Source organism: Trachypithecus francoisi, unplaced genomic scaffold (assembly GCF_009764315.1).
Source record: "Trachypithecus francoisi isolate TF-2019V2 unplaced genomic scaffold, Tfra_2.0 Lachesis_group16, whole genome shotgun sequence".
NCBI lineage: Eukaryota > Metazoa > Chordata > Mammalia > Primates > Cercopithecidae > Trachypithecus > Trachypithecus francoisi.
Genome location: NW_022681461.1, coordinates 62,869,189 through 62,884,413, shown reverse-complemented (window position 1 = coordinate 62,884,413; position 15,225 = coordinate 62,869,189). Strand labels below are relative to the sequence as shown.

Sequence of the window (15,225 nt, the reverse complement as noted above, 5' to 3'; positions counted from 1 at the left end):
CTTCTAGATTTTCTAGTTGATTTGTGTAGAGGCATTTATAGTATTCTCTGATGGTTGTATTTCTGTGGGGTCAGTGGTGATATCCCCTTTATCATTTTTTATTGCATCTATTTGATTCCTCTCTCTTTTCTTCTTTATTAGTCTTGCTAGCGGTCTGTCAATTTTGTTGATCTTTTCAAAAAACCAACTCCTGGATTCATTGATTTTTTGGAGGGTTTTTTGTGTCTCTATCTCCTTCAGTTCTGCTCTGATCTTAGTTATTTCTTGCCTTCTGCTAGCTTTTGAATGTGTTTGCTCTTGCCTCTCTAGTTCTTTTAATTGTGATGTTAGAGTGTCAATTTTAGATCTTTCCTGCTTTCTCTTGTGGGCATTTAGTGCTATAAATTTCCCTCTACACACTGCTTTAAATGTGTCCCAGAGATTCTGGTATGTTGTATCTTTGTTCTCATTGGTTTCAAAGAACATCTTTATTTCTGCTTTCATTTCGTTATGTACCCAGTAGTCATTCAGGAGCAGGTTGTTCAGTTTCCATGTAGTTGAGCGGTTTTGATTGAGTTTCTTAGTCCTGAGTTCTAGTTTGATTGCACTGTGGTCTGAGAGACAGTTTGTTATAATTTCTGTTCTTTTACATTTGCTGAGGAGTGCTTTACTTCCAATTATGTGGTCATTTTGGAATAAGTGCGATGTGGTGCTGAGAAGAATGTATATTCTGTTGATTTGGGGTGGAGAGTTCTATAGATGTCAATTAGGTCTGCTTGGTGCAGAGCTGAGTTCAATTCCTGGATATATCCTTGTTAACTTTCTGTCTCGTTGATCTGTCTAATGTTGACAGTGGAGTGTTGAAGTCTCTCATTATTATTGTATGGGAGTCTAAGTCTCTTTGTAGGTCTCTAAGGACTTGCTTTATGAATCTGGGTGCTCCTGTATTGGGTGCATATATATTTAGGAGAGTTAGCTCTTCCTGTTGAATTGATCCCTTTACCATGATGTAATGGCCTTCTTTGTCTCTTTTGATCTTTGATGGTTTAAAGTCTGTTTTATCAGAGACTAGGATTGCAACCCCTGCTTTTTTTTGTTCTCCATTTGCTTGGTAGATCTTCCTCCATCCCTTTATTTTGAGCCTATGTATCTCTGCCTGTGAGATGGGTCTCCTGAATACAGCAGACTGATGGGTCTTGACTCTTGATCCAGTTTGCCAGTCTGTGTCTTTTAATTGGAGCATTTAGTCCATTGACATTTAAGGTTAATATTGTTATGTGTAAACTTGATCCTGTCATTATGATATTAACTGGTTATTTTGCTCGTTAGTTGATGCAGTTTCTTCCTAGCCTCGATGGTCTTTACATTTTGGCGTGTTTTTGCAATGGCTGGTACCGGTTGTTCCTTTCCATGTTTAGGGCTTCCTTCAGGGTCTCTTGTAAGGCAGGCCCGGTGGTGACAAAATCTCTAAGCATTTGCTTATCTGTAAAGGATTTTATTTCTCCTTCACTGATGAAACTTAGTTTGGCTGGATATGAAATTCTAGGTTGAAAATTCTTTTCTTTAAGAACGTTGAATATTGGCCCCCACTCTCTTCTGGCTTGTAGAGTTTCTGCCGAGAGATCTGCTGTTAGACTGATGGGCTTCCTTTTGTGGGTAACCCGACCTTTCTCTCTGGCTGCCCTTAAGATTTTTTCCTTCATTTCAACTTTGGTGAATCTGGCAATTATGTGTCTTGGAGTTGCTCTTCTGGAGGAGTATCTTTGTGGCATTCTCTGTATTTCCTGAATTTGAATGTTGGCCTGCCCTACTAGATTGGGGAAGTTCTCCTGGATGATATCCTGAAGAGTGTTTTCCAACTTGGTTCCATTTTCCCCCTCACTTTCAGGCATCCCAATCAGACGTAGATTTGGTCTTTTTACATAATCCCATACTTCTTGCAGGCTTTGTTCATTTCTTTTTCTTCTTTTTTCTTTTGGTTTCTCTTCTCGCGTCATTTCATTCATTTGATCCTCAATCGCTGATACTCTTTCTTCCAGTTGATCGAGTCGGTTACTGAAGCTTGTGCATTTGTCACGTATTTCTCGTGTCATGGTTTTCATCTCTGTCATTTCGTTTATGATCTTCTCTGCATTAATTAATCTAGCTGTCAATTCTTCCACTCTTTTTTCAAGATTTTTAGTTTCTTTGCGCGGGGTACGTAATTCCTCCTTTAGCTCTGAGAAGTTTGAAGGACTGAAGCCTTCTTCTCTCATCTCGTCAAAGTCATTCTCTGACCAGCTTTGATCCGTTGCTGGCGATGGGCTGTGCTCCTTTGCAGGGGGAGATGCGGTCTTATTTTTTGAATTTCCAGCTTTTCTGCCCTGCTTTTTCCCCATCTTTGTGGTTTTATCTGTCTCTGGTCTTTGATGATGGTGACGTACTGATGGGGTTTTGGTATAGGTGTCCTTCCTGTTTGATAGTTTTCCGTCTGACAGTCAGAAGGACTGTCTGTTGGTCTGTTGGAGATTGCTTGAGGTCCACTCCAGACCCTGTTTGCCTGGGTATCAGCAGCAGAGGTTGCCGAAGATAGAATATTGCTGAACAGCGAGTGTACCTGTCTGATTCTTCCTTTGGAAGTTTCCTCTCAGGGGTGACTCCACCCTGTGAGGTGTGGGGTGTCAGACTGCCCCTAGTGGGGGATGTCTCCCAGCTAGGCTACTCAGGGGTCAGGGACCCACCTGAGCAGGCAGTCTGTCCGTTCTCAGATCTCAACCTCCGCGTTGGGAGATCCGCGGCTCTCCCCAAAGCTGTCAGACAGAGTTGTTCGCGTCTGCACCGGCCCCCGCTGCTTCCCCTGTTGGACTTCAGCTGTGGGCTGTCCCCAGAGGTGGAGTCTACAGAGACAGGCAGGCTTCCTTGAGCTGCTGTGAGCTCCACCCAGTTCGAGCTTCCCAGCGGCTTTGTTTACCTACTTAAGCCTCAGCAATGGCGGGCGCCCCTCCCCCAGCCTCGCTGCTGCCTTGCGGATAGATCGCGGCAGACCGCTGTGTTAGCAGTGAGGGAGGCTCCATGGGCGTGGGACCCTCCCGGCCAGGTGTGGGATATATTCTCCCGGTGTGCCTGTTTTCTTAAAGCGCAGTATTGGGGTGGGAGTTACGCGATTTTCCAGGTGTTGTGTGTCTCAGTTCCCCTGGCTAGGAAAACGGATTTCCTTCCCCCTTGCGCTTCCAGGTGAGGCGATGCCTCGCCCTGCTTCAGCTCTCTCGCTGGTCAGGCTGCAGCAGCTGACCAGCACCCATTGTCCGGCACTCCCCAGTGAGATGACCCCAGTACCTCAGTTGAAAATGCAGAAATCACCGGTCTTCTGTGTCGCTCGCGCTGGGAGTTGGAGACTGGAGCTGTTCCTATTCGGCCATCTTGCTCCGCCCCCTCTGTTTTGTTTTGTTTTTGAGACAGAGTCTCACTTTCTTGCCCAGGCTGGAGTGCAGTGGTGCATCTTGGCTCACTGCAAGCCCTGCCTCCCAGGTTCACGCCATTCTCCTGCGTCAGCCTCCCAAGTAGCTGGGACTACAGGTGCCCACCACCACGCCTGGCTAGTTTTTTTCATTTTGTGTATTTTTTTTTTTTTAATAGAGAGGGGGTTTCACCATGTTAGTCAGGATGGTCTCGATCTCCTGACCTCGTGATTCACCCATCTCAGCCTCCCAAAGTGCTGAGATTACAGGCATGAGCCACCGTGCCCAGCCCAATAAACCTCTTTCTTTTGTAAATTGCCCAGTCTTAGATATGTGTTCATCAGCAGTGTAAAAACAGACTTATACATTTACTGATTGTTTATTGTGTACCAGACATTAGATCTAAATGCTGCTGCTTGGGCATAGCTGGGCCTAGGGGCTATACCAGGTTCCTGGATATAAAACCATTTAAAAGCAGCTGGGCGTGGTAGTGCATGCCTGTTGTTCCAGCTACTCAGGTGGATGAGGTAGGAGGATTGCTTGAATCCAGCAGTTTGAAGCTGTAGATCATGTCTGTAACCTTCATTCTGGGCAACATAGCCAGATCCCACCTTTAAAAAAGTATGCATGCACCAATTGAAGGATACCTGGGACCCATATTATTGTTATAACCTGATAATTTTTTTCAGAAATGGAAATTCTGGAGGTGGCCCCAGCGTTCTATATTCCAACAAGCCCTGCAGGTGATTCTGATGTATGCTAGGGCTTGAGAACCACTGGCCTACCTTAATGATACTTGCTCAGGCTTTGGGTAGGGCTAAGAATGCTCATTGAAGGTCTCATAGGGTAAGACTAGGGAAGGCAAGGATTATGTTTTCCAATGGGTTGCTGGTTCCTTGATATATTAGATATGCATTATAAACCTTCTTAGAGCTCTTATAAAAACTCCATACCAATTTTGGTACCTAGAGTGAAGGCAGGACCTAGCAACTATTGTTGGGTAAACTTGGGGACCTCAAAATCTAACATCTGGAAGCAAAATATATCCAGCAGATGTATATGTTTTTTCTGATCATCCAAGTCTCCCTGCTGAGGGAAGAGTGGTTTGTTGGGAGATTGCTATGCAGTGAATGACAAGGGCCAAGAAAATAAGGGTAATTCTGGGGGTTGTGTAACTTTTTATTCTTTCTTTTGATTCTTCAGTCTTTCTGACTTCTGGAAATTTGGCTTCTCTGATTGATGCTTCTAGATTTGGGAATTGGGGGAAGACTTCACAAAGTATAGTTATTTGAATGCTAGTCTTCAGAAATGCCCCATGGAAGAATGTACTCTCAGTTCCTGTCTTTGTCTTTTTTTCGTGCTGCTATAATAGAATACCACATACTGGATAATTTATAAAAACCAGAAATTCATTTCTCACAGTTCTGGAGGCTGGAAAGTCCAAGATCAAGGCACCAGCATCTAGTGAGGGCTGTTCTTCGCTTCTGAGATGGTGCCTTGAAAGTTGCATCCTCTAGAGGGAAGAAACATTATGTCTTCACATGGCAGAAGGTGGAAGGGCAAAAAAGGGCCAAACTCCCTTTGCTAAGCCCTTTTATAATGGCATTATTCTATTCGTGGAGTTGGAGTCCTCATGATCTAAATATCTCCCAGAAGGCCCTACCTCCCAACACTGTTGCATTGGAAATTAAATTTCCAATGCATGAACTTTGGGGGACATATTCAGACATGTGCCTTCATTTACCTTTTTTTTTTAATTGACAGATAATAGTTTTATATATTTATGGTGTAGAATGTGATGGTTTGGTACCTGTATACATTACACAATAATTATGTCAAGCTAATGAACATAATACATCATCTCACATGCTTATGTTTTTATAGTGAGAACACCTAAGATCGATTCTTTCAGCAATGTTAAAACATACATTATTATTAACTATGGTCACCATACTTTACAATAGATTTGGAAAACTTACTCCTTTTATCTAACTAAAACTTTGTACCTATCCACCAACGTCTCCTCATTCCCTTACCCCAGCCTCTGTTAACTATCCTTCTACTCTCTACTTCTATAAGTTGAACTATTTTGGATTCCACATATGAGACCATGCCTGACTCTTTTCACTTAGTGTTGACATCCTCCAGCTTCATCCATATTGTCACAAATGATGAAATTTCCTTCTTTTTAAAGTCTGAATATTTCATTGTGTATAATATACAATGCTTTCTTTATCATTCAAATGTTAATGAAGATTTAGGTTCATATGTTGGCTATTGTGCATGGTGTTGCAATAAATATGGGAGTGCAAATATCGCTTCAACATACTGATTTCATATCGCTTGTGTATATATCCAGTAGTGGGATTTCTGGATTATATGGTAATTCTACTTTTAGTTTTCTTAGGAAGCTCCATGACTATACTAATTTACATTCCCACCCACTGTGTACAAAGGTTCCTTTTTCTGCACATCCTCTCCAGCACTTGTTATCTTTTGTCTTTTTGATAATAACCATTTTAACAGGTGTGAGGTGATATCTTATTGTGATTTTAATTTGTATTTCTTTGATGATTAATTATTTTGAGCACTTTATACCTGCTGGTCATTTGGATGTCTTCTTCGGAGAAATGTCAATTCAAGTCCTTTGCCCATTTTAAAATTGAATTGTTTTATTGCTATTGAGTTGTTTGAGCTCCTGATACATTTTGGATATTAACCTGTTTATATGGTTTGGCTCTGTGTCCCCACCCAAATCTCACCTTGAACTGTAGTAATCCCCGTGTGTTGTGGGTTGGACCCAGACAGGGAGGTAATTGAATCATGGGGGCAGGTTTTTCCGGTGCTGTTCTCATGATAGTGAGTAAGCCTTACAAGATATGATGGTTTTATAAAGGGGAGTTCCCCTGCACATGCTCTCTTGCCTGCTGTCATGTAAGTCGTCACCTTTGCCCTTCCTTTGTTTTCCTCCATGACTGTGAGGCCTCCCCAGCCATGTAGAACTGTGAGTCAACTAAATCTCTTTCCTTTATAAATTACTCAATCTTGGGTATGTCTTTATAGCAGTGTGAGAACAGACTAATACACCTGTTATCAGATGTATGGTTTGCAAATATTTTCTCCCACTCCATAGGTTATCTTCACTCTGTAGATTGTTTCCTTTTCTGTTCATAAGTATTTTAGTTTGGTGAAATCCCATTGTCTATGTTTGCATTTGTTGCCTGTGCTTTTGGTGTCATGTGGAAAAAATCATTTGGGCCTTGAATTTTTGCAACCTGAAGGGTGACAGGCTGCTTTGAGGGGATCTCGCCTGGGAGGAGAATTGAACACAACCTGTGTCCCTTGTCTGCTTTTGCCTCAGCCTGCAACACATTGCTGGGGTCTTAGTTCTCGCCTCTGTGTTGTTGCTTGCATTTAATACCCCATTCTTGTTTCAGTGGAAAATTTTGGCTGACTTTATGCCTTTAAAATTATTTAACTTTACTATCTTTATCCTTCTAATACTTCAGCTAGTCTTATTCACTTCATATTCCTTTAGCTTCATAGTTTTTATTATACTTCTTAGTCTATTATTGAATAGTTTTTGAATTCATTTGATCTTATTTATTGGATGCTATTTTATATTTCTTTTAACCCTGCCCAGCAGGATATTTCTAGCTAAATATTGCCCTTGTTGGAATATACTCTTAAATTGAGTACATATTTTCACAGCCATTTAAAAATATATTAAAATTCTCTAACATTTTCCTTTTACTCTTTACGTTTTTAAAACATTTTCTGTTTGGTTTGTCCTCTTAGTCCATTTTCTGGCATTTGCTTTTAAAGTGGAGATGAGAAGTGGTAACTAACGCTAGGGGGATGGAGGGGGTGGATGCTGCAACAATGACTGGCTTAATCAGGGATTGTTGGCTCTTCTCCCCATGCCCACAATTCTACTTTCTTTCCCCATGCTCCCTTTCCTATACATACTTAAAGGAGGTCTCTCTTGCTATTGTTAAAAGAGACCCTGATATTCACCACAGTCAAGATAAAGAGTTACTCCAATTAAATCCTATTTTTACCTGGTCGGATAGTTGGGAAAATTCACAGGAAAAATTACATGGGTCAGAAGTTATTAAGACCGGCCTCAAATACTGCTCGCAGGAATTGCTGAACAATGCCATCTCTTGTTCCAGAACAAGCCAGGACTTCTCTGAATTACAAACCATGGTCTCTGAGTATTTACAGCTTTTATGGAGAAGAGGAGCATCACTGGTGGTGGTGGGAGAGGATCTGCAACTCAGCCCCTCAATACTGACCCAAGATAATACCCAGGTGGTCTTGAAGGTCTTGTTAAGAATTATTGGTGAAAAAACTTATTAGAAGGACAATAGTCAAAGCTGAGGAATTATATTTTGTTGATCTACTTGCAGGATTAACCTGAGTACATTGATTCACCTTATTTCTGGTCAGGAATTCAATGGTTGTCATATGCTCCTAGAACCACCAGTTCTTATCACATGTTTGGTGCAGTCTCTGACTCATGGAGTGGAAGTTAGGTCAATCATGGAGGTAGGGAAAAATGTTCTGGAAGGATTTCTTTCTTTCTTCTTGTTATATAAGACGTGGTTTTCCCAAAGAAACAATATGCTAAAATAAAAGTTAGGGTCCCAATTCACAGAAGCCAATTTTAATCCACATTGTTGCAGACTATATTCAACTTGAAAAAGAAAGTAGGCATCGAGGGTGACCTAAATGGTGCAATTTAGAGTTTTCACTGAGCAAAACGGAATAAATGAGTGTGTCAGGGGGTGAAGTAGGGGATTGGAAAGATGGATAAAATGTGGTCCCCACCTTCAAGGAGTTCACAGTACAGTTGGAGAGACAGATACGTATGTAACTAATGTGTGTGATGATAGTGGTGGAGGGTGTTGTGAGGCCAGAGAATAATAGAAGGATTGGTTCTGATTCAGAAAATCCAGAAGATGGTGGAAGATGTGGCAGCTTCTCCTTGAAGGACGTTAGGGCCTTACACAGCAGAAGGGTGAAGACAGGGAATTTGAGGCACAGAAAATGGTTGGGGCAAAGCCTTGGGGTGGTCAGCTGCAGGGCACAATCAGGAGTATTCAAGAGGCTCCTGTAGGGGATGGGAGGTAGTTCGGAAAAGCAGAGGGACAGAGTGGGCCTTTCTGAGTTAGTCTGGTGCTCTAATCACTTATACAGAAAATAATGGCCAGGTGCGGTGGCTCACACCTGTAATCCTAGCATTGTGGGAGGTGGATCACCTGAGGTCAGGAGTTCGAGACCAGCCTGGTCAACATGGTGAAAGCTCGTCTCTACTAAAAATACAAAAATTTGCCATTTGGTGGCAGGCGCCTTTAATCCCGGCTACTGGGGAGACTGAGGCAGGAGAATCGCTTGAAACCTAGGAGATGGAGTTTGCAGTGAGCCAAGATCATGCCACTGCACTCCAGCATGGATGACAGAATGAGACCCTATCTCAGGAAAAAAAAAAAAAAAAAAAAAGAAAAGAAAATAATTGCCCGTACTTTTCATGTTAAGATACAGGCAGGTGATTTTCAAAAGCCTAGTTTTTTCAAACAAATGTGGTCTTGCCTCCTACTGAAGAGTTGTCTTATGTACAATAGTTCATTACCATGGAAAATAAGAAAGTGATTAATGGCAAAATTATCTTTTATGTTTAACTTTCTAAAGATAGATTTGTCAAAGAGCAGCACAGGAGATTTGTAATAGCTTTATGTACTGTTTTGTAATCGGTTCATTTTGTAACTCTGTACCTTATTAAGGATAAAGCATGCAAAGCTTCGTACTATCACCGAGAATACCAAGGCTCTAATCTGGGGTCGGGGAGGGGATAAAGGAAAAATAAAAAAAGAATCCCTAATAAGGGTCAGTCCCAGGAACAACTTGCAAAAGACTGTGGATATCTAATATCAGTGCCTGCCTGTTTGTGTATCTTGGCAGCATCATGTACACATTTCTTTTGGTTGGGTGCCCATTGAGTGAGGACCTGTGGTAGGTCATGAGAAATCAAAGTCATGGTCTCAAACTCAATGGTGTCTACATGATTTTATGTGAACTGGACAAGAGGCTGAATGGAATCTAGTCTTTTATTAAGATATTTGGGCAAACCAAGCATTTGTCCCCATTTCCATCCTCAGTTTAGTTTTTCCTAGTAAGAAACTGAAACACAGAAAACTCAAGGGCAGAGTCTATCAGATTCCTGAAATTCCAGTTCATTTGTAAGTCACTGATAGGCGACAATACATATACATATGAAATACAGTCTATTATAAAATACATGATGAGGTACTTTAAGAAAATGCTTTTGGCATATTACAAAGTCATTATTATTGTTTACATCTATTTATCATTTTGCTTGTTGAATACGATGCTCTTGAAGACTGACACCACTGTAATCTGATTGTGAGAAACACATCACTGATATCTTAGCTGGGGAAATGTTCCGTCTTACTCCTAAACATACTAGTTCTGGTCCTGATGGGAGGACCTTTTTGAAGAAGCATCATTTTGTTTCCCACCCTGGGTCTTATATGCACACGACTGAAGGGAAGACCCCCACAACCATATGGAGAGTTCCATTCATTTACACATTTCTGCCTCCTCTCAGCCACAAGGAGATGGCTATTCAATAGTAAAGTTCCTCTCTATTGGCATATAACAAATAATATAGCAGTGTAACCAGCAAAAGGAAAAAAAAAACATACAAAACCATCCATAAAACTTGGTATCTTGCCAGCAATAAGGAATGGCATGACAAATAATGGAACATCACTAAAGTGGCATATTACACAATTGTTCATTGATAATTAGAAATACTACATAGAAACATGGAAACATGCTTGGAATACAATTAAAAGAGAAAAGAAAAACACACTATTATAATATATATGCTGCACATGCATGTGGAGGAAGCCTGGAAGATGATATGCCAAAATAGAAACACAGTAGTTGCTTTAGGATAGTGAGGTTGTGAGTTTTCAGAAACCTTTTCTTTAATGTGATAAAATGCTAGTAATAATAGTGAATTCACCAAATAAATGATGTTGTGGGTACAGAGGGAGGCTATTAATAAATAAGTAGAGCTTGGACGTTGCAAAAGAGAAAAAACATTTAACAAAATGAATCTTCCTTTCCTACATTTGTCATCTCAATGGATATTAAGATCCATAATATTGAAAACATTTTCAAAGCAGCTGCTTAGTAGGGTTTGGAAGAGAGCCTGAACTTAACTGTATGTGGATTTTGTTTGCCAAGATGACTGCAACAGAAAATAAATCTTAAAACAGATGTCTAATATGCTCTCGTTTGAGTATCTTGTCTGAATTCTCACTTAAGAATGAAGAAGCAGTTTGGAAAAAAGAATCCATGTGCACAATAAGTAGGCACATAGAGCAAGAGAAATTCAGTAGAGAAATTTTGAAAATAAAATGCCTATTTAAAATCAAGTTGCAATGTCTATTTGGATTAACAGCAAAATAAAGTAATGCCTACTTAAATTTGTTTCTGTCTAGGAGCTCTTAAAGGCTACCAGGAACAATCTTCATGTCTATTATATTAATAAGAACAATTTGCTAAAACTGTCTAACTCATTGTAATGAGTTGCTGTCTTTTCCTCTAAAGGGTTGAGACACTTTTTTTCTCTTTCTCTTCTACCTCAGTTCAAAAGAATGCGGGTTTTACCTTTTTTTGTGTGTATATATTTTTTTGACTTTGGAAGTTTAACTCTGAATAGTACTTACAAGTATTGATTTGGGGTATCAGGCTACCTTGTTGCATATAGAAAGGGGTTTGTTAATATGTTAAGAGAAATTCACACATACAATCATACATTTTATTTTCACTGGTCAAAGTTAAAACCTCTCACACCAACATTTGCAAACCTTTCACAGGAAAATATTTCCTCAAATGCATACTTAAATACCTTAAGTATCTTAAGTAGGTAATGGGAGAAGAAACATGAAATAGGTTTTGTTCTGAAGCACAACTTGAAAACAAGATAAAATACCTTGTATCTCTAAACTAGTAGTTGAGCCTCAATTTAGAAAGAGACAGAATGATATGAAGGAGTTTGAAATGGTTCCAAGAAATCAGAAAGTAACTTTTCCAACCCCCAGACCATACCTGACACTGCAAGCATCTTGTTGCAGAAAACTGCAGCTTATTGTATAAGATTTGCTGAGTCTCTGTGACCATCTCTCTGTCTCACTATCTCCTCATCTCTAATGGTGGCAAACATGTTAAAGGAAGTTTTTATTCCTAAGAGTTATCCAGTAGTTGTCACCATTATAAAAATATGATTCTTTGTTTTCAAAATGCATTAAAAGTATTAAAAGTTACTGTGATTTTAGGGAACTATCTCTCCCCATCCCAAATCCAATGTCAATCACATTTAGTGCAAGGTTGTGTATTAGATTACTTTGAGTTATACCAACATTTTAAGTTTTCTCCTCAAAAATATTTTACTCTGATTATATTCACTTTATTCTCAGGAATGTATTGTGTTGAATAAATGATATTTGGTAATAAAACATCTGCTTTCCTACATCTACAAAATTCTTTTTTGAGTAGTAGCAGTGCAATCTATGTCACATAATTATCATAAATTTCATAACTTTGGCATGCATTTTACTGTAACTTATTTCCTGGCAATATATAAAGTGCCTTTGACATAATACCATAGAATATTTAAACTGAAAATGAATGATAGAAATAATCAAGTGTAAATCAATTCCCCCTCCATTCACAAAGTAAGAAACTCAGGTGTAAGAAGATAAAATTCGCCCAAGATCATGCATCTCATTTCTGACATTTAAGCCCTACTAAAATAATTACATATTTTTGATCTTGAACTTGACTTGAAAATTATGATTTTTTTTAAAAGAGCATGATTCTTAAGACAGAGCAATTGTTATAGTTAAGAAAGAATTGCAGAGTTGGAATTGAAATACACAAAAAACGTATGCCCAAATTTTTGTCCTCAATTCCCCTTTTGGGAGAAAGTGACTAAGACTATATGATCACTTAAAATGATCATTCTTTGAAGGATACAAAATACTCTGATCTTCAAGATGAACTCTATCACTATTCCTATATATAATTCAATATTTTTCTTCACCAGGGATCAAATGGCATTCTGCTTAATAGCCTTCTTATCTATTGCAGTTGAGCAAGTGAAATAGAAAGCACATTTTAGGATATCATTGTGATTTGTTGTTTTCCTCAGCAGCAAAAATGTATGAAATAAAGAGACTTTTATCATGTAATGTTCACTGATCAGGTGAGCTTAATAAAATCTAGGCTTCAGTGAAATTTAGTAGATTAGCTCTTGTTTCACTGGCATTTAGTCTGTGAGAGGAGTTGAACAAATGTACAAATAATGACACTTCCAAAGGTTTAACCATTGCATTTCATACAAATTATGTGCAATGTTCAAGGCTAATGTGTAGACTTTATAGTTTTCAGATTTTAAAAGGTATATAAGAATGGTAATTATCAGTACATATCTGCCAATGTTAAAGACTTGGATATATATGTAAAATTCATTTTGTCTTGATGAAAACAAATTCTGATCTGTGAAAGTATCATATGAAGTAATTTTGCACCTGGTAAGGAAATAAGACATGAATGATAGTAAATGTTTAGAAAAAACCCATTTCAGATAAAGACGCAATAAATGGATTTAAATGAAGAGTTTAAGAAGTAACATAGCCATCTAAAATTGTTAACTTTTCACATAGCTGGCACACTTATTTTACTTTATTAGAAACCACAATCTTGTCAGACAATAATGCCACAAGACTCAGTTACATAATCCAACTGTCTTTAACTCCCCCTTTCCCCAAAACAATCCCATCTAAGGAGGGTTTAACTCTTATATATTGATTTTTTTTTCTTTCAGCAAATACCAAGTGTGATAAGCTTTTCACCAGACAAAAATTATTTTATATAACAGATCATTAATTTTTTTCAATTTATTCAAACATAAAGCAGCTCAGTCTCCCTATGGTCAGCTCATGCATCATTTGATGCCTCACATCTGCAGCCCACTCTAGATTTATCTTGCTCTTAGCTGGTCCTGGATAGCACTTTTTGGGTTATTTTACAAAACATTCAACATTGTGTAAATTATTAAGAAGCAACAGGAGTGGCTTCCTTTCCTACCCACTGCCTCTTCCAGTGTCCTTAACCCTTATCACCCTTCCCTAAAATGTGTCCCCAACATGCCTATTTACATGACTCTTGGGTACCAGAGGTTATCACACCCATCACATACCAGGTCAATTTCTAACAGTGTGAAGGCTCTCCAAGCAGAGTAATTTCCTTCCATGGGGAGCTGGGCTTAGTCATATTTCTATCAATCCAGCGACCTTTGTATGCAGAGATTAGACGATGGTCTCATGGTCCCACCTGCCTTGTATCTGATTGATATAACAACAGTATCTGTCATAGGGGCTGTTCTGCTTGTAGGAGCAAACGATGATACTGTCCTGGGGCACAAAGAAGATGCTGTCCTCGGGCTCAGGGCACTCAGGTCTGTCCCTTGCTGAGCACTTGATGTCCAAGGCACTGTAGGTGAGGGAACTGCCCGAGGGGCAGTAGCCGTCCAGGTATCTGGACATCTCCTCCTGATGCCCACTCTGCACCAGGCTCTGGCATTCTCCTTCCTCCGTGGGTGTGGGGGTGGTGATGGAGCTGGCCATGGACACCTCACCCTGGCCTTGTGGGGGAGGCTTCCCCCTGAGGCCTGCCTTCTTAGCCAGCTCATCTGAGCTCCCCTTGCCGGACTCCAGGTCTGAAGGGGTCCTCAGCAGCTCCACCACCTCCTTGTCTTTGGGTTTCCGGAAGCAGGGCAATTTGCGGACCCATAGCAGCTCGTTCTCCGGCCACTTGGTGCATCCCTCGGTTTTCCTGGCCAGGGCAATGGCCGCAATGCCTGGTAGGCAGATGGCTGGCCCGATGGCCAGGAGGGGTATGTTTCCCAAAGTCTCCCCTTTCATCCCAGAGACGGTGAACATGAAACCGAAGACCAGGAAGACACTGACCAGGGCCACCACCAGCCCAGTCCTCGGGTTGATGTCATCAGGCCGCATCTTTCACTCCATCCAGGTTGGGGGCTGCTTGCTGACCAGGGAGCAGCGTTCCTCTATTCTGTCAGAGGTGAAAACCACAGTGCGTTTTAAAAAAAACCCAAGTCTAGCTCCCACCCACCAACTCTTGTCTCTCTCTTGCTCTTTGTCTCTGACTTGCTTCTTGACTTTCAGTCTTTGTATCTCTCTTGCAATCTCTCTGTCTCTCCGCGTTTCTCTTGCAATCTCTCCCTGTTTCTATTTCTACTCTTTCTCTCCGTCCCTTCTCCCTCCCTCCCTTTCTCTCTGGTGCCCTCCCTCTCTCCCTCTCACTATTGCAACTTCTGTCTCTCATATCAACATGCACCTGCTGGGGTCAACGAGGTACCTGAGGTTTCCTGCCCTCTCCAGGAAGTAGGGAAAGAAGCCAGCTGTCTCCTCAGAAGCCTCCACAGCAGCTGCCCCCTCGGCTCGCTCCCCTGGTTCTGGGAGGAAAGCCTGGTTTCCCCTACGGACTCTGCATTGGGGAGGTGGAACATGGGAGAGCGGTTCTCCCAGCAGTGCCCGTCGGCCCCGGTGCTGTGCAAGCCGAGCCCGGCGCCAGCTCAGCGCGCAGAGCGCGGGGCGCAGGAGGAGGGAGCACTGAGTCTGGGAAAGAGGGGACACGGCGTGAGCCTGGCCTTGTTACATCACTGTCAGAGCAGGCTCAGAAACGCAGA

The 15,225-nt window shown here is 40.9% G+C and overlaps 1 protein-coding gene across 3 annotated transcripts; it reads right to left on the bottom strand.

The window, feature by feature from the left end:
* Nucleotides 1-4,840: 4,840 nt before the first annotated feature.
* On the bottom strand, nucleotides 4,841-15,192 carry TMEM215 (transmembrane protein 215). Of its 3 annotated transcripts, XR_004443560.1 has the most exons (3): nucleotides 14,874-15,162; nucleotides 13,714-14,588; nucleotides 4,841-4,929 (listed from the first exon to the last, which is right to left on the bottom strand). XR_004443560.1 is itself a non-coding variant. In XM_033237548.1 (2 exons), exon 2 carries the CDS (start codon nucleotides 14,528-14,530, stop codon nucleotides 13,823-13,825), a length of 708 nt encoding a protein of 235 aa, XP_033093439.1. In that variant the 5' UTR covers nucleotides 14,531-14,588; nucleotides 14,895-15,192; the 3' UTR covers nucleotides 9,632-13,822. The 3 variants fall into 3 exon arrangements, 2 of the variants coding, with proteins under 2 accessions (XP_033093439.1, XP_033093438.1); XM_033237548.1 differs by lacking the exon at nucleotides 4,841-4,929 and having other exon boundaries at nucleotides 9,632-14,588; nucleotides 14,895-15,192; XM_033237547.1 differs by lacking the exon at nucleotides 4,841-4,929 and having other exon boundaries at nucleotides 9,632-14,588.
* Between the last annotated feature and the right edge of the window lie 33 nt (nucleotides 15,193-15,225).